General features: G+C 40.6%; 1 protein-coding gene across 2 annotated transcripts in view; it reads left to right on the top strand.

Annotated features, from left to right (window-relative positions):
- Positions 1-441: 441 nt before the first annotated feature.
- Marchf11 (membrane associated ring-CH-type finger 11) overlaps positions 442-26,814 on the top strand; it is a 94,444-nt gene continuing 68,071 nt past the window's right edge. Inside the window, exons 1-2 of one of the 2 annotated variants that reach the window (XM_034523598.2) lie at positions 442-1,430; positions 2,582-2,737. In XM_034523598.2, the coding sequence (XP_034379489.1) occupies positions 906-1,430; positions 2,582-2,737 (681 nt within the window). In that variant the 5' untranslated portion in view covers positions 442-905. The remainder of the gene's footprint in view (positions 1,431-2,581; positions 2,738-26,814) is intronic. The other variant, XM_034523599.2, reaches the window with a different exon arrangement.

The following is a 26,814-nucleotide window of genomic DNA, read 5'->3' as shown; positions in this document are numbered from 1 at the left end:
TGGGGCATTGCAACCCTCCAACCTCGGAAAAATTTACAAACCCAGGATGTATATTCAGGAGAGGGGGACAAGAGGATTGGCGCATTCCGGGGATGACAAAGGTTCCAGAGGCTTCTGCTTGAAGACTTTTGAGATGCAGAGTCCTCTGAAGGGAAAAGGATCAGAATACCCCAAACAACAGTAAAGCGAAGAGGAGTTACAGCATCTCTCCCCAAGAGTCCTTTTCCTGCGTGCCTCTGCTCACTGGGTTCTTGCACCACAGGGATGCCTGCCTCGCCCTCATCCTTACTCCCACGCGGGTCTCCGCTTGCCCCACCGCGCCCCCACCCGGCCGGTGTCTCGGAATTCCCCCAGACCCACCCAGTAACGGTTTTTGGATCGGCAGCTTCCGACCCCTCCCCCTTTTCCTTTCTCACTGGAGCCGCAGTGCCGCGCGCTTCTGAGAGGGGCAATCCGCCCCGGAACCGACGTGAGCGGCCCGGGGCGGGGTTAGTGGAAGCAGCCCAGGGATCCCCCAGTTCCAGCAGGGTCCTCTCGGCACCCCACACCTCCCTCTCACGCACGACTTGCCCACCCTCATCCCCCAGTCCCGCGCTTGTTCCCAGCCTCCTTGCTCAGCTCTGCGCTCCTCCCCGCCTCCCACCCAACCCCCGCGCGCTTGGCACGCGCAGCCGAACTCGGCGCCGCCTCCATCAGAACCGAGCCGGCGGCTCCGCTGAACAGCCGCCTCTGCGGCCGCCGCGCCGGTCCTCCGCGTCCTGGTCCCGCCCTCCTAGTCCCTGTGCCCCGGTTTCCCTTCCCACCCTCCTCCATCCTCCCTCTCCAGCCTCCCCTTGAGCTCTCTCTGGCTGCAGTCCGCTCCCGGCCCGCCACCGGGCGGGCAGGAGGACGGCGGCAGTTCCACCATGAGCGACGAGGGCAGCAAACGGTGTAGCCGGGCGGATAGCCTCGAAGCTGAGCCACCTCTGCCCCCGCCGCCGCCACCCCCGCCTCCGGGAGAGTCTTCCCTGGTCCCCACCTCCCCATGCTACCGACCGCCGCTGCCTGCGCCTCTGGAGCGCATCGTAGGGTCGAGCGAGCCGCCGGTAGAAGTGGCCCCTCGGCGCAAGGGCGCCGGTGAGCCGCTGCCGCAGCTGCCGCCGTCTCTGTTGCCCGGCGACCAGGAGGTGTCGGCGGCGGGCGACTCCCACGAAGGTCCTAGGCGCCTTCCGGAGGTGAAGCTCCCCGAGGCTGCGGCCGGGAAAGGCAGCCCGGGGGAGCCCGAGGCCGGCGCGTGCGGGGAGGGCGAGCAGCGAGGCACGGGAGACCAGCCTGAGACACGCTCCGTGTGTAGCAGCCGCAGCAGCAGTAGTGGTGGCGACCAGCGCTCGGGGCATCAGCACCAGCATCATCAGCCCATTTGCAAGATCTGCTTCCAGGGCGCGGAGCAGGTAAGGCCGGAGGGACCCCAGGTCTGCAGGCGGTGAGCGCTGGACCCGGCCGGCAAGGGTAGAGATTTCAGCACCGCGGACAGCACACGCCTCTCCACTGAGCCTTACTCTCCAGTTCTTTTTCTGAGAAGGCAGATAGTGTCCCGGTGGCGAATACAGAAGTAAATTAAACTATGCTTTTTCTCCCTACCTTGTTTTGAAGCCAGGCACTCCTCAAGTACTATAATTAAGCGTTTCTTGTGAATTACTGAAAGAATTTTATAAGTAGAATCAAGCCTATAGGATGCAAAGGTCTGACGTCTGTGTTCTGTTAGTGTATCCAGAGAACTTAGTGTCAGAATACAAATGAGGCAGGGGATAACTCATGCTATATCAATACCAGTATGAGGTATGCAATACCAAAAGAGAATGTTTTTTATTACAAATTTTTAATGAGAAAGGTGCTACAGTTCTTGCAGAAGAAAGTACTTGAAAAGAAAGGGTGTTTTAGCCGACTGTTGTCCTTGATGGTTTGTCAGAAACACATTTTAAAATTATAAACATCATTAAAGGCACATGCAAACTTCCACAAGAATCATCATGCAGGGGAAATGATAATGCATCTTCCTTGCAAAGTGTGTGAAAACATTAGCTTTAATGTCTTTGAAAGTTAGGAAGTTGCATAAGAAAGAATATGCAGGCTTTCAGGAAATAGTGCCCTGAGTCAATATTTATGATGCTACATTTAGAAAAAGTAAAAGCACAGGCTACTATGAGCTGCTTTCTGCCATGCACTTCTCCTTTAGCAATGATTAAGAATAACTGCAGAGGAAATGCATCTGACCATCCACTTAAAAGTTATTAAAGAGATTTAATAGTAGAGCTTTCCCCCAAGGGCATCTTGCAGACATTTTGTATGTCAGTGAAGCATTTATGTCATAACTCTAAGCTCTATCTTAGAAATAGTTTTTTTTTTTAAGACTTTAGTATCATTCCCATCAGAGATATAAAAATTTAATTTAGTTTTCTGGGATGGAGCTTGATGCTTATATCCTTCTGGGTAAACTGAGTATACACACAAGAAATCAAGTTTAGGGTTTTACGTAGAGGCAGAAACACAGATATTCACAGCAGCCTCCTTTTTTTTTTTTTTTTTTTTTTTTCTTTTTCAGGGTGAGTTGTTAAATCCCTGCCGATGTGATGGGTCTGTTCGGTATACACATCAGCTGTGTCTTCTAAAGTGGATCAGTGAGAGGGGCTCCTGGACCTGTGAACTGTGCTGTTATAGATACCACGTCACAGCCATTAAAATGAAGCAACCTTGCCAGGTAGGCACGATGCTCAAACAATCTCCTTGGTGCTACTTAAGACTATTTAATGCAAGTCGCAGCAAGACCAAGATGTAGAGTCTGTAGGCTGTGCTTAGAGAAAGCCGTGACATCCTATCTGAGAAATTCCAAGGGCATTTTAACCAAATGATTTCCTTTAGAATTTGTTATTTACTGATTAAAGTATTCCCAGTTCTGTCTCCTCAAGGCTAAGTTGCTAAAAAAAAAAAAATGAATCCACGCGAGTCTGTTTTATTAAGAAGAGATGCTATACAGCTTATTTAGCAGAAATTTTAACAGTTTTAAGCCATACCTAGCTCAGTTTGTGGAAAAGCGATGCAAATGAAGAAGTGGCTGTTTACCAGTTCAGAAACTTCCAGTTGAATCTGTCAGCTCAACTCTGAGCATTCTTTCTGCTAAAGTTTTCTGTTCCATAAAAGCTTTTAAAATTTTGATCCCATGGTTTCTTGGTGCCATTCAGTTACATACCAAATGCAGGCATGTTCCCCTGCACCTGCTCTCCATAATGCTGCTGAGGTGCTACACAGTTTCAAATCTTTGTGTAAAACCCGCAGTGACACAGTATCATAATAAGCATGCAGTTAGACTTCCCCTCCCTTATTTGTTTCTGTGTGGAAGTGACTCAAGTTCTTTGACTAGGCTGATGGAGTATCAAATGGAGAATATTAAGAAGATAGCTTAGAGGAAAGTGGGGAAATAACGTAACAGAGATCTGGCAGGAGATGGAACAGAGAGATACAACAACCATGAAAAAGGCAATGGAAAACTCGAAAAAAGAAACATGATGGAACCCAATGGCCCTCACCACTAGGCTTGCCCATGACTACTAGGGTTGCCCATGACCACTACTACACTTGCCCATGACCCTATTAGGCTTGCCCATGACCATTAAGCTTACCCATGACCACTAGGTTTGGCCATGATCAAACCCAATTTATATTGAGCTATATTATTTTAATTTCTTAGCATTCAATTGGTACCTTATATGCAATTAATTCACATCTCTGAAATTTGCACTTAAGCCATGATTAGCAATAATGAAATGAAAAGGGAATTTTCTTCACCTCAGGCTTACAAGTTACTTAACCTAACGAGAGGGATGACCACACGGAAGTCAGTCATAAACCGTTTCCAGTTCATGGATCAGTTTATGCTGTCCTGAAAAACAGTTGAAACCATGTCCAAAGGTTATGGCCTGGTTTACATTGTTGTATTTTTGATAATATTATGGATACAATATATGAGAGGCTAGACACAGGAACTTTTTTTTTTCCGCCAGTAGTGAGCCTAGAAAGAAAGATGTGTGGAGCAACAGCAGAAAGTTACGTATTTCAAAAACTTTAATTGAGAGCTACCATATACTCATTCCTTTTGAACATTAATTTTGTCGTAAATAGAAATAGGCTCTTTATTAACACTGAATAAACAGACATAAAAGTCTAGGGAAAATAATACTATTTATAGTAATTGCAATCCGATGGCAAAAGGAATTTATGCCTTTAGTTTCATTAATTTCATAAAATAATCAGTCATTATTTTAACAAAAGCAATTCTCCAAACACCTTTTCCTCAAAAAATCAAAATCCTTCAAATTAACCGAACATTCCCAATGTATTTAAGATAATGACATATAATCTGTAACATTGTCTGATTAGTACTCTAAGATGGAAAGTAATATTTCAAAACAAGTTTCATGCATTCGATGCTAGTATACTGTATCATGCCAGAGATGGAAGAACTTTGAAGACTACATCTAATACATAAAGCTTGGGACTCATTGTTTAAGGTGTTAGGGATTGAGCCAAGACAACACATGTACACCGCAAATACTCTACCATTGAGCTGTACTCCAAACCCAAGCTTGATACCCTTACCTAACTGAAATTGGCCATGACACCCAAAGAATGGGCTCTTAGAACCCAGATGAAGAGACCCAGCTTTGTTCTCAGCCTGTCACTTGTGCTATGGTTGACCCACAACCTGAGCATCCACTCTGCCTCTTACTGCGAGGTCCATGGGAGTCATCATTTCCATGCCCCTATAGCCTGATTCACAGCCACATCCTATTGGGGTAGAATCAAACAGGAAGCCCGTGCATGGCTCTTCTTTTCCCTGTCTGTTTCCCATGAATAGGGTCCTCCCATGACTGTGAGCAGACAGTTCATTGGACTAGAAGAGAATAGAGAATAAAACAGAACACAGACATGTTAGTTAGTCTGTGCCAGCCACTGTTCTAAATGCCTTACACACAGAGATACCACTATTTAGTCTTTGTAACATACTAGTAATATGATCAACACTGTTGTCTCAACATTACACAATGTGACACTGGAACACAGCCAGTCTCTCCTAGGGAATTTATCTAGATTCTAACTCAGTCAGCCTGGCTTCAGGGCCTGTGGTATTAAGTGGGAATTCTAGGCTGTTCTCTTCAGTCCTCTGCTAGCTTGTCTTGATGTCTCAGGGTCTTTTCTGAGTTTTCCTGTGTGGTATTTGAAGCAAGCAGAAGCTAGTGTTTTAGAACTAGAAAGTCTTTTGCTGTATAACAAACCTTCTAAATTCTTCACGATTGAAACAACCACTATAACTTATTACCTCATGAGACTCTGTGTCTCAGTTGAGGTCAGTGGGAAGCTTTGCTGCACAGAAGGGATTACCTGGAACTGTAATCCAGAGGTGTGGCCTTGTCAGCATCCTTGATGACTTGCCTGTTTGACTTGTTCTTGGAGGTGGCTGTTCCTTGGGGCTGTTCCTTGAGTACCTAAGTTCACCTCCCACATCCTGTGCTTCTAGCACAATGAAGTATGTTCTTTTCGGAGGATGCAAGTGGACACTATGAATGTACTAAGACTTGACCTTGAAACCGACATGATTTCATATCTGCCACATCTGCTTATTTAAAGCAAATTTAGTCTCACTCTGATTCAAGAGACAGGCAAACTTTTCTACTTCTGGAGGCTGACCTGCCTTTAAAGAAAGATTTTTTTTCACACTTCCCAGGAGAAAGTATCTAGTGTGACTCACATCCCTACCCTGATCTCTCTATTTGGTCTTCTTCAGGTCTATGTGGACCAGTAGGCATTGCTGTAACTTTCCCCTCAGGGGCTATCTGTCCGTGGAAGGTTGACTTGGCCCTGATGTTTGATGCATTCTATCAAGCAGTTTCCAGGACTGTCTGTCTGTTAACATCATGTCTTCCTTATTGGTCACTAGGAGATGGGGACAGTGAAGGCCAAGGAGCAGATAGGCCGGAAACAGACATGTGCGAGCAAAAGCGGGCACAGCGTGCCTCACAGACACATGTGAACAAAACCTGCTGCAGAGTGCCTCACACCTTAGTTTTAATCATTTCTCTCTCCTTAAGACTCAAATTCTCCCACTTCCTTTCTGTTTCAGTTATGCTCAGTGGTAGAACATTGGAGAACGTGAGCCGACACATTTACACCCTAATTACCGCACCATTAGGAGTAGGAGTTAAGACACTTGGGGTACTTAAAATGCATTTACCTTCCTCCCTACTGGCAGAATCTACTTATTAAATGATATATTATTGAGTGATATAATTACATATCATTAATAAATATGTCACTGTACCATTATTATATTCTACATATCATTGTTAAATGATATATCAATGCTATCTTAAGAGTAAAAGCTAATTCTGTTTTGAAGCACATATTATGTCTGAAAACTGAGATGCATGAGCATATAAAATGACATTTAATTCAAGCTGTTGGTGGCATTGTAAACTGACAAAGCAACGTTGTAGCTTGTGAATGCTGTCTGTGATATGTCGCTTTGAGGGGTCAAATTTACAATGTAATGTGCCATGTGGGACACTACTTTTGACATAAAACTCAGACTACAGTGCCTCCAGATAGGAAAATATATGAGAAGTCCCAACAATAATATTAATGTACATATAAACTAACTTACATTTAATAGTTTTAACCTTTACTTTCTTAATGTGTGCATGTGTGAGTCTGTGTGTGTGTGTGTATGTGTGTGTGTGTGTGTGTATACATGCACATGTGTATGTCGTAGCATTCTTATGGAGGTCAGAGGACAGACCACTTGTGGCAGTTGGTTCTTTCCTTCTGGCATGTGAGTTTTGAAGATAAAACTCAGGTCATCAGGCTGGGTAGTAGGTGCCTTTAGCCTCTGAGCTATCTCTCTAGCAATGACATCTTTAAAAAGATGAGGATGGCACCTACACCATATTGTACTTTGAGGATTAATGTCCTAAATATATGTGGCAGGCTTAGAATGGCTCTTCCTCCCCTTGGACTAGCATCACTGTTACCTGTTCATCCAGATAAGAGACTGACTGGGGCCTGGTCACCTCTGATAAGAGGAGGCCCTTGTTCCCTTCTCTCTACTGTCACCAAATCGAGGTCACTGCCCTCTTTCTACATAGTTCTTTAAGTTTTATTTTTAACTAATTAATATATAATTTATTTTTAACTAATATATATAATTGTATATATATTCAGGGTATTAGATGTTTCAGTGCACAGATACATAGTATAATGATTAAATATAGCTAGTTGATGTATTCATATCAGATATTTAACATTTTTGTGGTAGGATTATGTAAAACATGGTATTTTAGCTTTTTTGACATATACAGAATGTTGTTGAAACTACTCCCTGCATTGAACTGTAGTTTCATAGTCAGTGACCACTGTCTCCTTTTTCCCACACTCTACTCCTAGCCCATCTTCTGATTATTGCTGTTCTTCTCTCTACATGTAATAAATCAGTATCGTGTAGATGCTGCACACAAGTAAAGTCATGTGCTATTTATTACCTGATTTCAGGCTCATTCCACTCAACAGGACACCCTTAAGCTGCATCTATATTATGGCAAGTAACGGAAGTTCTTTTAGTTCTTTTGGCTTTTCTTCCCACTAAGACTGACTAGTGTTCCTTTACATATACACATCATCTTCTGTGGGCATGTAGGCTTTGTATCCTGGTGACTGTGAATTCCATAATCTGTTTTTTGTGTAACATTGTTCTTCACCTACATTTTTTTGCTTCTTGCTTATTTATTTATTTATTTTTATTTATTTATTTTTTTGGCAAAACATATACCAGTTTCTAACTGAACCCATTATCATATATTATTAATAAATCACTATTTTTGAAAGCACTCCAGATGCCCCTCCTTATGAGTCTAATTTATCTCCATCTTGAGTTGTCGTGTATTTGGAGATCTGAGAATTTTCAGTGTGGTTATTTCATGGGACAGCTCTACTCAAAGTTTGAGAGCCATTGTGAATTTGTAGTTTGGAATGGCCGCCATTGGGTGGAGTGCATGTGACCAGTCAGCAGGAAGTTTGGGAGTCTGATTTAAAGCTTGTTGAAGGGTATGATAAGGGTACAGCAGCCTATCAACAGGTAAATACACACCCCTCCCCCAACTCTCATCCTTTCTCTACTCTCTTTACCTGGAAGAGAGGGAAAAGTACTGTCTACTTGCCTTGTCTACCTGGGCTTGCATGCTGGCCATTGCCTTGTCTACCAGGGCTTGCATGCTTACCTTTTAAGGCATTGGGCCCCTGGCCATTTTTACTCACAGTTCCTGTTGCTTTTCCTTTAAATATTCATCATGTACCTCTGGGCCACAGGTCTTCTCAGAGCTGTAAGAATAATGTCAAAGTCTTTCACAAAAGGTAGGCATGCAAAGTTATTTTTCAGTTTTAAATCCTTGTTACTAAAACCCTGAAATTCCTCACAATAGGTACAAGTTAGCATTGCTTGTATTCATCTTAGACACCGTGGAGAAGTCCAACTTCTCGACTGATTTGTAAGGCTGCAACATCTAGGTCTCATTACTTTCTTTAGTGGGGTGTGAAGGGGATATTTTCACCTTCATGGAACTTCACAGTATAATGCACTACAAGAAGCTGATGAATTATCTCTAAAACTGGAGGAGATTTTGAAAATTTATCAATAAAATCTGAGAGCGTGAAGCCCATCATCCTGGCACAGACTTTCTCGGAAGCATCCCCAGTGGTGACTACAACATGTCCCTGTGCATATAACCTTGTCTCACTTTGACTTATTATCTAACTGTTGATCTTGTTCTCGTTTCCAGTGGGTTCAGTGGTAGAGGAGGGGAGGCAAAGCCTTTCATGAGCACGTCCAGTCACAAAAAAGATGATTTCAAATATCATATTTCATAAGTTGATGCTGGCATAACTTGTAGGCAACTAAAGCTGCCAAGATGAACAGTGAACACGCCACATGAGAGTCACCCTTCCTTAGATACTGGTTTTGTTGCATTTAGTCACTCATTCTCAAGATGTGTGAATCTGCATTTCACTCATTGGACACAATGGATGTCTTTGTTGAACGATATCTGTAGATGGGCTTTGGGTTCTACTACAGTCACCATGCTTACTGTACAGCACTGTGTTCTGCTGACTCTCCAAGCCGTCCCAAAGTCAGATGGCTCTCCTGTCAGATGAGACAGGAGAGATGGGAAAAAGGTTGTTAGCATTTGGAGCTTCACGTGTCCTGGTGCTTCTAAAAGCTTGCACAGGGTCAGGCCAGGAGACAATGTGCATCATGTAGATGACACCTTCCAGAAATTTCTTTTTCACATACCTCTGCTTTTCCATATTTTGTGGTTGTTTTGAAGTGTGTCTTCCCTTTGTTTTGATATTTTTTCTCTTCTTTGTTGTCTCTGCCTGTTCACCTAGCTGCCTCTAGGAGAAAGGAGTGGGTGGATCTAGCCCTCCAAATAAGTTATTGGGGGGGGGGGGAGAATATTTGAGTAAAGACCACAAACATAGTCCCAACATATCTTCACTTGATATCTGGTTATTTAAATCAGAAAGCCAGAATAGAAAATTCATTAAGCTCTCAGGGTTATTTTGACTATTGTCCTAGCTTGGAAACACCTGCAGATAAACACCGACAGATAACCATACTGATGAACAGACATGACTGTATTCCAGAGAAGCTTCAGTTAACAACACCGAACTTGGGACTTCACTCAATCATGATGTTTCAAGAAATGGTGTTCCAAAAGCAGTTACAGAGCTCGATCTGGCCCATGGTATTCAACAGTAGTTCAAGCAAACAAAAGGCTGATGTAGATTTGGGTGTTTCCTAGAGAATCACATGGGCAAAATGTTTTAAGTTTTAATGTTTGCAGCTTTAAGTGGAGCTGTGATTAACTTACATCATTTAGAAGATGGTGTCAGTCCAGCTCCATAAAAGTATTAAGTATGACTATTGACCATTACTAAATATTCAAACCATTGTTCTTACCAAACAGTTTCTTAGTCATTTCAGACCCCAAGGATGATTTCCATGTCATCAGATGGAAGGCAGGGTCACAGCAGCCCTCAGTGTTCTTGGAGCAAGCCACCCAACCTCTCATCTCAGTGAGTCCTGGCATACATGTGCAGCGTTCTAGTGAGCCCATCTCTACACAGATCGTTCTGGCGTCTGCCACTCACCAGGTGTCTACAGTTCTGACATTGAATTCTTTCAGTTTTCTTCAGTTTCTAGAGTAGGACATGAATAGTGATGACTGGAACAAGCTTTAGAACAAATCACAGAAGGGGGGTGCAACATTGCTTCTTGGTCAGTCTATGACCATTTGATGAATATTGGTGATAAGAATGAGTGAGTGGGTGAGTGTTTTTGAAAGGCTCTAGCATCATGGAGGTTGTGTTATTTCTGCAGCATGACTCTACCTTAAGGAATTACCCTTTCCTGAGTACTGGTTTTCTGCTTGGTGGCTGTTCCTTTTTCACTCTTTTAGACATACTAGCAGTGAGATTCAGAATATTCCTGAACAAATGTTCTTAGTTTTCCAGACTATAACAAAAACCCTCAAAAGTAATAAAGAGATTAAATTTCAAAACACACACACACACACACACACAGAGAGAGAGAGAGAGAGAGAGAGAGAGAGAGAGAGAGAGAGAGAGAGAGAGAGAGAGAGAGAGAGAGCGCACAAGCATCCAGTGAAATACATGTACTCTCCGAAAAACTTAAACTGTTATGGAAGAAGACTTAGTAATTGCTACTGGTAACACACTTTCTTTCTTGAGATTGTCACTGGTTGAAGGGTTTCACATAACATCTGCTCAGGGAATTTAAATAATTTGTTGGAAATTTCACTATGGCTGCAGAGGAGCTGCTAAGATAGTCTACTGGATATGAATTTTTGCTGTGAAACCAGCCACCTGACTGAGAACAAGGCTACATTATTTGATGTGTGGTTTGTATCATTATAATGTACCTTCAAAGATGATGATTTTTGGCTGGTGGGATGCCACCCCAACACAGGGAGCTACAGCAAAGAGCGGACTCATTCCTTCTTGCTCATTTCCTGCTTTACCTTGCCCATGGCTTCGCTGTGTTGTGACTAAAGGGACCAGAACAAAGGAAACTCTGCTTCTTTCTATTCTTGGATCTCCTATGAGTAGAGAGGATGACTCGGAGGACAAACCAGGAGTGCATTGGACCATTCAGAATAGCAGAGAATGGCCTGATGAGTAGATAATCACCACAGTTACAAATAAATGCATGGCCGACTCAGAGGTCTCTGCCAAGAACATCTGTATTGTGGTCTGTGCTTTCTGTATCCTTGGATATTTGACAGCCTGTCCCCCGTGAGCACAACTCATAATTCAACAGCTGTTCCATGTGATTTATGCAAGTGAAATTTGATATCAATAAAAGTGGACTGTAAATTGTTGTATGGGAGGATATGAGGGAAACTTAGAAACATGAACTACAGGCAAAGGCAATACAGGGGCTTATCAAAGAGACCGTTTTTATTCCATCCATCCCTTAGATTTTACCTGCTATGCAAACTTCCATCTAATCACTTACTCTGTTTCCATTTTTTTATCTCCTCAAATTAGTTCATTTTGATTGATGACAAACAGGCAAGGTATCCAAATTGGAATAACAGAAGTTCTTTCCTTAATATGCCTTTTGTCTTGCTTCCTCTTTTTAGCCAGCTGATTGTGTGTAAATGGCCAAGACCATACTTTAGGCACAGGGATAGAGGGGGAGTGGGCTCCTCCAGTGTCTAGCTGTTATTCCAGGAGCTCCTGGGCACTCCTTTGCTATATATGGTCTTGCAGTTGTGCCAAATGGCATCTTCCTCCTCAGTTAGCATCATGACACCGAGCTACAAAATAGTGTAGAAGAATAGAGAACTATTTCAGGATACTGACACAGGCCCACTGTGGGTTGGTGGACCTGTTGGAAAAGATTTTAGGAAAGGGTGGCATCTTTTATAAATATCAGGAGGCTTTATATTTTTGTGGAAAATATTTCCAAAGCTCCTGTATTAAACTTCTTGTTACATTTATAGATTTTTGCACAAATATACACTTTAATGGCCTATTAGGTTTTTTTTTTTTCCAAATAAAGTTCGTGAAAAGTTGTTAGTTGAGTAGAAAAGCAGACAGACTCTCTTATGTTCCATACTTGTTTTCCCTTTGGCTCATCTTCTTCTTGCTTTCCTGAGAGTTATCTTATGATTACTTTTTTCTGTGGGGAAACATAGCTGGGTACGTTCTGGAAAATGCTCCAATCCCTTGGAGAGAAGGGAGCAGGGAAGAGATGGGGTATAGTGTTCCCCAGATTCAGCCTCAGACCTAGAGGCTGAATCAGATGTTGATTGTGCTGGGCCTCTCCAGCCTCCCCGTTGTGGTGTCTTTCTGTGTTTTCCATGGCAGCCTATCCAGAATAGTACACTAGTCTCTGTGGATTTCATTTCTGATCTAGACGACTTGAGTAGTTTAAAGAAGTGAAAATAAAAACAAACACATAAAATGCTAGGCTCACCAACAGGCCTGCAAGGAACTTGTCCAAAATTTGTTGGGTAGCTTTGGGCCACGTGGTTCTCTGGCATTGGAGTGCAAAACACACAGATACTAAAAATTTCTGATTGTCAAGGGAGAGTGGCGAGTCCCCCTTCTAGAACTCTCTTCCTCTGACCTGCTGCAGATGACTCTGAAGGTCGTGTCCATGGCAGAAAAGGACATTTATAAAAGGATTTTCCCAGCTTGTTTGGGACATGATTAAGTTCCATTCCTATTAGCCAAAAGGAGAAAATGCCAGCGATTTCTCAAATGTCCTCTCTGGGCACTTCATCATCATAGATTATTTATTAATGTGACAGAGCATGGTGATAATTTGGGAATGGATGTGTGTGAATTAATAGTGTCAATATGACAGAATCTAGAATCATCTAGGAGACAGCCTAGATGTGGGCATCCCTGTGGGGGACTATCTAGATTAACTTAAACTCTGAAATGTGTATAAAGCTGCAAAATTGAAGCTGGAGATGCCAGGACCATGGGGCCTCCTCTAAAGAAAGTAGCAAGCTCAGTGTAGGGGTGCTTAAGAACTTAACAGGTGCCGTAGGTAACATCTGGGGAGTAGGTACACAGATAGTTTCATCAGGAGCTCAAGATGCTGGACATGTAGCTAGCCGCAAGATCTGTTGTTTTCCTTGCTGGGAGCTGATGTTGCTTTTGGTCTGAACCTTGCTTTGCTCCATCCTTCCATTTTGGAGCACAGTTGTTTTCTCTGTGCCATTGTACACTGAAGGATATAATTTGTCTCTGATTGTGGAAGAACTCACAGCTAAGATATTGTTTTGAGTTCATACATGAGATGTGTTATTTGATCTGTTAAATAAACAGGGTTGGAAGTGTTAAAGATGTTGGAGTCTTTTGAAGTTGTACTAATGAACTATAACTTGCATGAGCCCATGGAGACAAGGTGTAGAAAGTTGTGCTTTAAAGTGATGTGTTTGGCTCTCAAGTTGATAAAGAGTTGAGTTGTGATGTTGATAACTGCCCATTTAGCCGGTCTTGGGGTAACATAATAGACAAGCATCTGGGGATGCCTGCAGGGGACAGTTGCAGTTAAGATAGTCTCTGGCCATGCCTGTGACAGTAACTGAGGATCTATCTTAAATGTGAACTGTGGTCCTCCACTGCATAAAATGGAGAACATGAGCTGAGTCGTCACAGTGATCTTTTTCTGCATTTGGACTAATGATGCAGTGTGACCAGCTGTTTCAAGCTTCTGTCACTCTGAGTTGCCTACCTGTTGTGCTTAGTGTTAACCATCAACTTGACAAAATCTAAAATTACCTGGGGAATGGACCTCTGAGCATGCTTATAGGTGGCTTATCTTAAGTTAATTGACCTAGGAAGGCCTGTCCTAATTGTGGAAGGACTACTCTATAGTCATAGGATTCTAGATTTTATAAAGTGGAAAAAATAAGCTGAACATTAGCGTGTTTCAATTCACCACCCTCTGCTTTGCAACCGTTGATATAATGTGTCTGGATTATTTGAGTCCCTGCTGCCTTGGCCTTCCTGATAGATTTAATATATCCCTAAATAATAAACCTTTCTTTTTCGTTTTAAATTGCTTTTATCAGAGTATTTTATCACAGCTACAGGGGAAGAGACTAAGACTATAATCAAACCATGAGTCAACACAACCCTTTCTTCTGCCAGTTGCCTCCGTCAAGTGCCTCTGTCAGAGTAGCAAGAGAAGCAACTAATACACATGTAGGTTTCAGGCCTGGGAGGTGATTGTCTTCACGCCCCAGAGGTAACCACAGAACATTCCATCATTTCTATTTTCCATTGTGCACTGTATAATAAATACTTTGTGATTGATTATTTTTATTTGTGATTGTGATTGAGGGTGATTGGTCATTTATTTAATAGCAACTGCCTCACTGTAAGTGTTGTTCTAAACCCTGGAGGTGACAGGTTTTTTAAAGCAAGTAGGATCTCTGATTCTAGAACTGACAGAAAATAACCATAAGGCCTTGTTAATTATATATTGTGTTAATAATTAAATGGGAAATAAATTGGGTTTAATGGCTAATTTTATGTTCAGATGCACTGGACAAATTCTTAGACATTATTCTGAATGTGCTGTGAGAATGTTCCTGGAGACATTTGAATCTGTAGGTGGTGTGAAGCTGAATGCCTCTCTAATCTGGCTGGACCTGTCCTATAATTTGGAATTCTAAGTAGAAAAAAAATGGCTGACCTTCTTTTGGAAGGAGAGGGAATTTCACTGCCTATCTATTTCTAAGTCAGAGAATTGATTTGCTCTTGCTGTTGAATGTGAGCAGAAGTATTGGCTCTCCCTGGATTGCATCCTGACTGTCCTTCAGCTCCAGAGGCTTTCAGTGCCATTCTGTCAGGTCTCTTGTTTCTCTGGCCTTCAGGTGTCTCTTGGGATCACAGGGTCTGCTCTGATGAATCTCTAGCTGCACTGATTAATGATCTGAGGATTCATCAATCTCGGTTATATGAACTAGTTCCTAGCCATAAATCTGTCAACACACACATAAACAGACATGCACACACACACATACACACACACAAATGCATGTACGTATGCATGTATGCACACATGCACACGTGCACACACATGTACACACACAGACACAGACGTACACACAGACATACAAGGATGTACATACACAGATACACACACAGACACATAGATACACACACAGACACACAAATACACAGACACACATAGACACAAATACACACACAGAGACAAAAACACACACAGAGACATAAATACAGACACACACACAAATGTATTCACGTACACAAATGTGCTCACCTGCACACAGACATGTACACACACAGACATACAAGGATGTACATGCATAGATACACACATAGACGCACAGATACACAGACACAAACACACAAACACACATAGACACAAACACACACACATAGACAGAAACACACACAGAGACATAAACACAGACATAGACAGAAACACACACAGAGACATAAACACAGACACAGACAGAAACACACACAGAGACATAAACACAGACAAAGACAGAAACACACACAGAGACATAAACACAGACACACAGACACACAGACACAGACACACAGACACACACACACACACACACACACACACACACACCCTGGTGGTATTGGTTCTCTGGAGAGCCCTAACTAATCTTCTATGTAGTTTCTGGGTTTGATAAAATAGACCATGTAGGACTGGAGTGAAGTAGAGGACACTGATAGAAATAAACGAACAGACAAACAAATATAAAAGATAGCCAAATCTCTCATCAGGAACACTTGACATAACTTATTACACCGCACCAGAGGTGTCACTCCCCTCCTTCTACATTTGAGTGTTGAGTTTACTCAGTGGCTTGTTTCCAAAGAACAGAGTGATGTGGCTGTCAAAAGTGGAGACACAAATAGATTTACATTTGCAGTGTCTAGAAAACCTTGCTTTAGTCACATGACTAAGGCTAACACTGTCAGGGAATGATAGCATCCTCAATGACAGGCCATGTTGATAGCATGTACCCTTGATATGCTGTGCTGAAGCTGTTTCACCTGAAACCCAACACCTCAATACACTTATGAAAAACAAAACATTAGACAGAACGAATTGAGGGGAAGCCTACAAAGTACTTGAGCAGTCTTTAAAGCCGAAGAAAATGAATGAGGAACAACATATGTGACAATAAAAGACAAAAGGACATGACTGAATGTAACGAGTTTGGCTGAAGCCTAGAATAGAACATAAAGACTAAGAAGAACCAGAGTATGATAAAGTATGGAGACTAGTCAACAGTAACAGTGGTGCTTCGTCTCGATATTTATTTTGTCTGATGTTAGTCTGTCCACTCTGACTCTACTTTGGTTACACGTTCCCATGATACAGATCCCTATTCATCTTTTATCTCTCTATTTGGTCTCTGATTATGAATTGGATCTCTTAGAGAGATGGTATGGTTGGATTATTAAGTATGGAATTTTGGATGTGTATGAAGTTATTCCTATAATAGAAACTCATAAAAATGAACAAATACTTTGTAGGTTGAGTTCTGATTATAAAGTTGTTAATTTAGAGAGTCTAAGATTCTATACTCAGGGCTCATATGTGCTGCATTATGCTTTCTTAAATTCCTAATGGACTTTCTATAAATATGTGTTAACTTAGACATTCATTCAGTTGCTGTCATCTACAACTTGTGAGGAACTATCTGGGTTTCTCCTCCCTCTTCTCTTTCCCCTCCTCTTCCTCCTCCCTCTCCTCTCCTCCCTCCTTCTTCTCCTTCATTTCTCTTCTTCCAATCCAGGACCTGGTATGAGGAATTAAGGATTCAGGAATTAACTTTTTATTAGTAAATGAATACAGGATACCCTTTACTATTTTCAAATAGCTAACATTCTCTGTAACTACAGACTCTCCAGAAGAGGATAGCAAGTTGACACAAATAGCCTCTGTCATTTATGCCACACCCTATGTCACATATCTTTTACAAGGGTTGAGATTCTATGAGGGTTATTGCAATTTAATTGAAAGAGCATGAGCTTCGGTAATATGCAGATCAATATAAGCTCAGCCAGTTGCCAAGCTGTGTGGTGAGCACTGATATCAATGCTATCAACTCCTTAATGCTATTAGGTTGACTAAAGCAAATTAAACATTTATAGATGCTTAATTATGGTATACCTTGAAATTACTTTTAATGCTGATATTGTAAGATAGTAATTATAAAGCAAATAAAAACCAACTTTGAAATGATTTCTTTTTTAGACAAGTGCATTTTTTTTCTCACTGAAAACACATTTCCTAAGATGAATGGCTTTGGAGAAAAGTTCAGTCATCTCATCTAATGTCGCTTGGAAACTTGGCTGTTTGGAGAATGAATGTTTGATGCTCTGATGTTCAGCATAATATAATTGAGATGTATTGAGATGTCTTGAATGACTTGGCCACTGTGAAAGACATGCAATGACTTAGAGGGTGGGGAATGACATTTTCTGTTGTTCCTGGAGCTGTGCAAATTGATACTTGGCCTTCCAGAACCCATTTGGAAATAAATGGGTTTCATTTATCAGTGCAATGGATTCTGGACAGCCCATATTACTTTTGCATCTCTTCCATTGATAAGGAATGTGGATATAAAAGGTTCTGGAGGGTGAGGATTCTTTCTTCAGAAAACTTTTAATGGCATGGAGAGATTATCTTTGATCTTATGGTACTTGATTAATTAACATAGAAGGAATACTTGCTTTCCAAAATTTGGTGGGACAAGTCACTAGTAACTCAATGCCTTCAGCTTATAGAGTCTACAAGTGTGGCTTGGTGATGGGAGTCTTTTATTCAGAAGGAAAGCACCAGTCATGTCTTAGGGAATGTGATGTTCATTGCAAGGGGAGGAACGGCCATTCATAGGACAGTATTCTCTATCAGCCCTTCTCTAGGTTCCTTGTGATTTATTGTTTGGTTTCATATTGGAAAAGGTTAGGTCACTGTTCAGAAGTTTAGAAACCTTTTCAAATAAATATAGAGCAAGACACCCGCAGTTACATCCCTTTCCAGTTTGGTGGTAGAAAAACTTCCCTGTGCGACTCTGCCCTCTAGTGTCTCATGGGAACCATGCTCATGTCCTGGAATCCTGCTCAAAGTTCGCTGGGTTAAGGTTGTCTCTGTACTTGGAAATGAACATGACCAAGATTAAACTCATTTAAGTTTTTCATTTAAAAATAGACATTTAGTTAAAATATTTTCAATACTCAATGACAAAAATATGTCATTGCTTACCTAATCAGTGTGAATGAAATTTTCTATTTGGTTAGGCATACACACACACACACACACACACACACACACACTATACATAATATATATACATAACATATTAACAGAATATGTATAACAAGTAGAATATATATCTGTATACATACATATACATTACTTATTGGTTGCGTTAAACATTAAACTCTTAAGCATTTTTGAAATAATTTTACAGTAGTTTAAGGTTAGAAGGTGTGTAAACTCAGAGGGAATTCATTTGCATTTATTTTAGGAAGAACATTCAATTATGATTGCTTGTGGTCTTGTTTAAAGCGAACATAATTATAACACCTAGTAGTATCAGACTATGTATGTGTGACATATTGAAAATCAAACACTGAACAAGGCACAGATTCTTTAAACAAAATAATTATCTGGTTTTATATGTACAAAAGCAACTACTGACCAATAATTGGAAAAACTTTAATATTTGAAAGAGAAACTGGTCACATGCTTGCTTCTGTTTCTTTACATTTTCAAAGACAACATTTTACTTTGCCTGGGGCCACATTTCTAAAGAAAATTAGATGAGACACCATTTTTATGGCGTAAAGCTTATGAACTTTATTTGAAAATTAGGTTTTTCATTATGACTGATTATTTTATGAATGGCAAGCCATCATGCTTGAGGGGGGACTGTCTACCGGGCATCTTTAGTTCTTAGTTAACAGGCAGCTGAACATTAATTACTTTGTAACTCTTGAGGTACCGACCATCCCTGAGGCTCTCTCCTAGAGAGAGCACGTGTGAAGAATACTTTCTATGCAGTTGTGACTCCCTAGTGACATGTCCTTGAAATAACAAAGAAATCAAAGGAAGAAAGGAGGAGATACATGACTTTTATTTTCCTAGGTGGGAAATAACATTTAACTTTAGAGTTACAATGCATTTTAACAACCTGAATAGCTGGATGCAGGCAAAAGCTGTTAGTCTGCAAACACATAAACTTTCCCTTTTCGGGTTAAGCAAGCCAAAATTGCTCTTGTTTTCAGGCACCAAAAAATAGGATCTATAATGATCAATGTTCTAAGGAACTTGTGTTGTCCCTGTCTCCACCTTAATAACTCATGGGTCAATAGGTCTATGAAGGCATGACAAGCAGTAAATAGAATGTTATCTCTGTCAGGGAAATCTACTTCAACTCTGGTTTTCAGACTGGTGTAGGGGAAGCTGAGCAAATGCAGCAAAGTTTAGCAACGCGCTTCAGTTAGATCACAGTTTGCTCATAAGTCATTGGACCTATTTCACTTATTTATGTAACTTTTTCAAGATAGACCGCTGGATTTCAATGCTACTGAAAACATTTGTGTGGTAGAACCGCTTTATGCTTATTCCCAAGAAGCTCACAAATAAATGAGACTCAGACTATGCTTATTTTATTTGGCTTGACAATGACTGTGGAGTCACCCCTAATCTACTCTTCTACCTGCTGTCCTGGCTACCTCCCCAATGGTGTACCCCAGATACTTGCTGTTTCTCCTGGCCTTGTGCTCAACGTCCATCTTTCCTCATGGTAGCTTCCTCTTCTCTCATTTTTCCCCTCCTCCTCCTCTTTTTCCTCCTCCTCCTCTTCCTCCTCCTCCTCCTCCTCTTCCTCCTCTTCCTCTTCTTCTTCCTCCTCCTCTCCCTCTTCCTCTTCTTCCTCCTCTTCCTCCTCTTCCTCTTCTTCTTACTCCTCCTCTCCCTCTTCCTCTTCTTCCTCCTCTTCCTCCTCCTCCTTTCCTTCCTCCTCCTTTCCTTCCTCCTCCTCTTCCTCCTCTTCCTCTTCTTCCTCCTCTTCATCTTCTTTCTCCTCCTCTTCCTCTTCTTCCTCCTCTTCCTCCTCCTCCTTTCCTTCCTCCTCCTCTTCCTCCTCTTCCTCCTCTTCATCTTCTTTCTCATCCTCTTCCTCCTCCTCCTCTTCCTCCTCCTTTCCTTCCTCCTCTTCCTCCTCCTCCTTTTCTTCCTCCTCCTCTTCCTCCTCTTCCTCCTCTTCCTCCTCTTCCTCCTCTTCATCTTCTTTCTCCTCCTCTTCCTCCTCCTCTTCCTCCTCCTTTCCTTCCTCCTCATCCTCTTCCTCCTTTCCTTCCTCCTCTTCTTCCTCCTCCTCTTCTTTCTCCTCTTCCTCTTCTTCCTCCTTCTCTTTCTTCTCCTCCTTCTCATTCTCCTGGTATCTCCTCACTCCTTTCTCTTCTCCAGCCCTGACCAACCAGGAAACTCAAAACCCACCTACCTCTAATCCCTCCAGCAACTGGCTGTAGCCCATTCTATTTAACCATCATTTTAATCAAGAAACAAGGTTTACATAATAAAAGCTTAGAACCACGAGGAGGATTCACTTGTAGGCTTAGACCTTTCCTTTGGGTACAGAATTTAGCTTTATTAATTAGTTCACATGGGCAGATAAAGATTACATATGTTTATCCTGTGAAACATAGTTTTTAGTATATGCAAAATTTGAAGGAGGCTAAATCAAGCTGACATATATATATATATATATATATATATATATATATATATATATATATGTATCACCCTACTTACTTGGTATTTGTTGTGAGAATCCTTACAATCTACTCCACAGCTATTTCAAGAATACATTGCTGTAGTACTGATTATAGTTCCTATAGAGCCCTTGAACTTGATTCTTCCTGATTGAAAATTAAATCCTTCAGCCAACACTCCTAGCCCATGGTGACTGTGTTCTATTTTCTGATTCTGTGTCATGTGTCTTCACATAAAGGAGATATCATACTATTTATTTTTGTGTATGCTATTTATCTTTGTGTATGTGTGTAAGTGTGTGTGTCTTATTTCACTTAACATAATGTCTTATTGGTTCTCTCTTTGTTTATGCAAAGCTGATTAGTATTTTATTGTTAGACTTTGAAAGCAGGTTAATGATTCCAGACAAAACTGGGATGGAGTAATAGAGACTAAAGATTTTATTACAAGTGTTAAAAATGCTAGTCATTATATGTAGATGTCCCATTTTCTCTTTTTGTTCATCTGTAACAGAGGGACACAAGTTGATTCCTGATTTGGTTCCTGTGAATAATGTTACAATGGACTGTGGTGGTGCTGGTAGCCCTTATAGGGAGTGACTTCATTTCCTTTGGAGCTTGCTCAGTGCTAAGATTCTTGGGCCATATGGTAATTCTGCTTTCCACTTACAGAACAGACCTCATGCATTTATACAGCTGGACCAACTTACATCCTTAAACACTGTGGAATTTGCCTTGCCTCTATATTTTTGCCCACACATAACCTTTAACCTTTTTGAGAATAGCCATTTTAACGCCATTTTAACAGGTGTGAGGAAGTAACTCACTGTGCTTTTCTTACATTTCCTTGATTACTAAAAATGTTGGATTTCATATGTGTTTTGGCCATTTCAAAAATGTTGATTTGGGTCTTTGAAAAGCAGGTTTTATTTCCTTGGTATGGTCCTGGGTGAATGCATGGCTTACAAATATTTTTTTCTCATTCTGTAGGCTGTCTCTTACCTGGATGATAGTTTCATTTGCTACATAGGACCTTTGGAATTTCGATATAGTTATTATTTATCTCTTCATTTTCTTGTTGCCTTTGCTTTTAGGGCCACATCCAAACAAACCGATGCGAATGTAAGTAACATAAATTCAGTGGGTCCCACATACAAAGAATACACGGAAGTAGAAGAGGGGGATTGTTGAGAAGATGGGTGAACTCAGGGGAGGGGGAGATGAGAAAGGGTGATAGGCTGAACATGACTAGAATTCCTTATATACATGTCTGAAGCTGTCAAAAAAAGAAAAACCCTCTGACTGCTAAGTGCTATGGTACCTATGTGATAGCCATATTTATATTTATCCTCTGTGGTACTGAAGGAGTTCTTTCTGTGCTTAACCTTTTCAGTGTAGGAACATGTTGAATTTCATCAAGTATGTCCACATTTATTAAGACAATTGTATTTTTATCTTCCATCATGGTAGCGTGTTGTGTCCTCTCTATAGATCTGTATACGTTGAACTTTTCTTACATTCCAAGGATAATCCTTACTTTATTATGTTGACATTTTGTTGAGTTTGTTTTGCTAGTATTGTGTCACTGATCTTCATATCTATATTGATCAGGGATATTGGTAATTTTCTTTCCCCATAGTGTCATTTTATTACTTGAGAATCTCAGCAATGTCACCAGCGAGTGCCCAACAATTGGCTTTTGTCATAGAGTTTCAGTGCATTGGTAATCATGTAACTATTTGATAGATTTTACAGCCAAGCCACGAGTCTTGGGCTTATTTAATTATCTATTTGGTCATTGATGCAATCTCTTTACTAGTTCTGTTCAGTTCAGATTTTCTACTTCTCTGCCATTCATCTTTGGTGTGCTATGCGTCTCGGCACGGACCCATTTCCTGGGTTGTCTATTTGTTGGCACATAATTGGCCAAAGTCATCCGTTAGCCTCTTTGTCTGTTAGTGACATCACTTGTAACATCTCTACTTTGTGTCTGACTTTCTCTCTGTCCTTTTATCTCAATCTATACTTTTTTATTTAGTTTATTCTTTTGCAAGAGAAGTCTTATTATTGGTATTCCCTTTCATTGTTTTACTTACATTTATTTAACTTATTTTATATGATGTCTATTATTTCTATTTATATTTTTCTCTATTTCTTACTATCATTTGGGCTTAGTTTGATATATTTCTAGTTCCTGGAACTATAACATTTGGTTGAGATATTTTCTTTTTCCAATAGAGAAGGTTTGTCACTATAAACACTTCAAGTTTCCTTCTGCTGCTTCCTATACTTATTCATATACTGTTTTTTGTCTTATGACATGTTTGAATTTCACTTTTGATATCTTCTTTAACCTATATGTGAAGATTGCTCTATGGCCTAAAATGTAATGTATTCTAGAGAAGGATGCATATATCTTTGAGAATTATGTACTCTGTGTAGATACTATGTGGAAATTATTCTATTGGTTAGGCTTATTTTGTCTGAAATTAGCTGAAATCTGACGTTTCCTTATTGCTCTGAGTTTGTTGGAAGTGAGTTCCTAAAGTCCTCAATGAAGGTTGCAGTAATCTAACTTTTTAGATTTATTAATACTTTGTGTGTGTGTGTGTGTGTTCTGGTATGACTGTGGCTATATTCTAATTGTTAAACATCTTGATGAATTAATTCTCTTTCAATATATAATGACCTCCGTCATTTTTTTTATAACTTTGCATTAAAGTCTATTTAAAACCCATTTGAGGTAGATGTCCTCTATGAGATTATGAGAAATTTTAGTGAATATACAACTGTATAACTGCATTAAACATTAAGATGTATAAGTTCTGAATTTGTTTTGTTGAAAATTATGTTCCTAGGCCAATATAAACTTTATAATCTATTCAGAAAGTTAAGCACAACATTAAAATAAATCTATATAGTTAATAAATAGGCAAATTTTTCAGAAGCATATGTTTTAGTTCAGAGAGCTTAAAAAATATTTTCCATCCTAATTTGATGAGAAAAGCAACACGACACTTATTACAAAATGGCTCTACCTTTCAGTAGCAAACAACAGGTAGTTAGTGAAATAAACACACAGTGAATTGATTTGCATGGTCAATAAAATGTTTTCAGCAGTTGTGCCTTCATCCCAGGGCACAGCGTACTAATTTGTATGACAATAATACAGTAATCAAATAATTTATGTTGTAATAAGGAGTTTGTTTCAAACTGCAAAAAGTTTCAGTGACATAGCATAAAATTTAGTTGACCAAAGAAAAGAACACTTAAATTAATGTTCACATGGGTACACCTTGTGCTCTGTATTGAACTTACACATCTGATTGTCTCCAGGTAGATCCTCACTGGCTTCCACACGAGGAGCTAAGAAAATGTTAGATGTTAGAAAAGGCAGTTCCATCTTATAGTTCAAAACCAAAGCCCTTCAAGTAAAGTACTAACTATGTATAGGGCAGTTTAATGATAGGAAATTAGTGTATAGCTTCTTATCAGTTCTAGGTCAGAATCTGACCAATACTTTTAGAGGTAAGGGAGCTCATTTCTCATATCTTGTAAAAGAGCCCAGTAATAGAATTCCTTCCCCATGTTTGATCAAAACCTAGCAGAATCCGCAAAATGATGATGCAGCGATTATAGTTGTTACCTTCTCTGGCAAATTTGTCCAGAACCCAAACATAAACCATTCATAGGCATGCAGATAGTCATGTATTAACACTCACAAAGCAAGCTGCAGTGGAAAGTGAGGGAGTTAGGTGGGGCGATGTGTTGCTTTTAGGACTGAAAACATTTTTAAAACACAGTTGAACAAGCAAGACAATAAACAAAGTTCACTCCCATGATCACTATTTCTAAGGGCTTATCAGGATGACCAAAATATCTGAGCCTACTTCCCTGTCCTAGCCCAAAGTCATTTTCATGTCTGAAGCCTACTTCTTTGTTCTAGCCTAGGATTTAGATTCCTGCTTGAAATTACTTCTTTGTTCTAGCTTGTTCTTTGACTATTTGCATCTATTGTAGTGCTAGTTCCTCAACTTAGAACTGACCTTAATACGTGCATGTAATTAAAATGATATAAAAGCAAAAAGGAGGAAGGGGGGATGAGAGGGTTTCTGGAGGAGGGGATGGGGAAAGGGGATGACATCCGAAATGTAAATAAATACAATATCCAATTAAAAAAATACAGTTGAAAGTCATTTGTAGTGACAGGGTTAGGGTATGTGTGTGTGTTCCACCAGGTACACACTTTCTCCAGCTGACTTGGCTAAACTTGGTGAGCCTGCAGAAGAGGCTCCTTTACAATACAAAAGAACCCCTGGCTCCAGAGATACTGACAATTATGGCAAGTACCACTTAGGTTGCTCTTCTGTGCTGCACTTGACCTGGTTAAGGATGACCAGCTCAGGAAGGCATGCCTTTCTTTGTACAAAGAGCCATAGGACTAGTCAGAACTTCTGGAATTAAAAGATTACGTTAATTTGGAGAAATAGAGATTCCCATACATCAGTTAGGGAGCCACTATCCTAACTCATGAGGAACTGCCTAGCACTCTGAGAGCCAGATGAAATCTTTTAATAGCTTACCACGCCCTTTTAAACTACACAACTAATGAGACAGTATAATATTGGTGGCATCTAAAGAACTAAGAAAACAGATGAGCCTACACAGTAGACACAGGTAAGACTCCTCTTCCTCTCCCAGGACCTACCTAACCTATGATTCCTCGGGACAATCCTGGGTAAAGAATGGTCCCCAGCCCTCTCAGACTTCTCATTTACATGTGTGCATATGTATGTATGCATGTATGTATTTACATGTGTGTGTTTGTGTGTGCATATGTGTGTGGGCCTCTGTGCTATTTGTTTCTCCCTGTGGAAAGCCTCTACTTGCTTTGTTCTGCAGCTTTAGTCTCCTGGCAGCCTCTGAGTACATATGTTCCTGATTTTCTTCCAACTAATTCACTGTATTATTTAGAATGAATCTGTCAATCTAACCGTTTTCCTGTTAGTAGTTTCAAATTGTCACTGTTATAAAGGCTGTGTAGTGAATTCTGTACTCACATGAGGTCCCCTTGCTGTGGGGCCACATCACATGTGGAATTGCTGGCTTTAGCCCGCCGTGAGCACTCTGTGCACCTGCTTTCTCCAGCAGCATTGTAGACAGTGCTCATTTCCCATATCCTCATGGTCAAGGAAGTCATAAATAGTTAATTACTACTGAATTATTAATGTGGCATAAAAGTGACACTCTGTTATTTTACTTTTCATTTCTCTGACTGGGGAGGTTGGATGTTACTTCCTGGGTTTACTGACCCTTCGTCTATCATCATTTTGAATGCATTTGTATAAATTCCATTCTTAAAAACAATCTTTTATAAATTAAGTTGGTTCTTTGATGATTGTATATGCATATGTTATGCTCACCCCTCTGAGCCCACCCTCCTCTCCACAAGTCCCTTTCCCATCTTATGCCTTTTTGTTGTGTTTTGTGACCCACTGAGTTTAACAGGGTCTGCCTCTGTGAACGTAGGCTATCTGCTGGCTCACGGTGGGCTCACCATTGGGGCACACGGCTGGAGATAATGCCTTACTCTCTTCCAGAATCTGTGCCCTTCCTTCCTGCTGAACTATTGTATTCTGATGAATTCCATTTTTATACCGTTGTGTGGTGTCCGTCCTCAAGTTCATCTTCCTGGTTATCTAGACTGCTTTAGTTTCAGACACGACATCCATGTTCTTTATTGAGACATGAAGAGGGGAAAGGCAATCCCTCATGGTAAATCTAGAAGTGACTAGGGAACATTTCCCAGAAACTGCTTATAGTATATATAATAAACCATATCCTATTCATACAGCACATCTATACAGAAGATAAGCCTGAACGTGTTGTATTTGTTCTCGTTAACAC

Source organism: Arvicanthis niloticus, chromosome 19 (genome assembly GCF_011762505.2).
Source record: "Arvicanthis niloticus isolate mArvNil1 chromosome 19, mArvNil1.pat.X, whole genome shotgun sequence".
In the NCBI taxonomy this organism is placed as follows: Eukaryota; Metazoa; Chordata; class Mammalia; order Rodentia; family Muridae; genus Arvicanthis; species Arvicanthis niloticus.
This window is presented reverse-complemented; position numbering and strand designations above follow the sequence as displayed.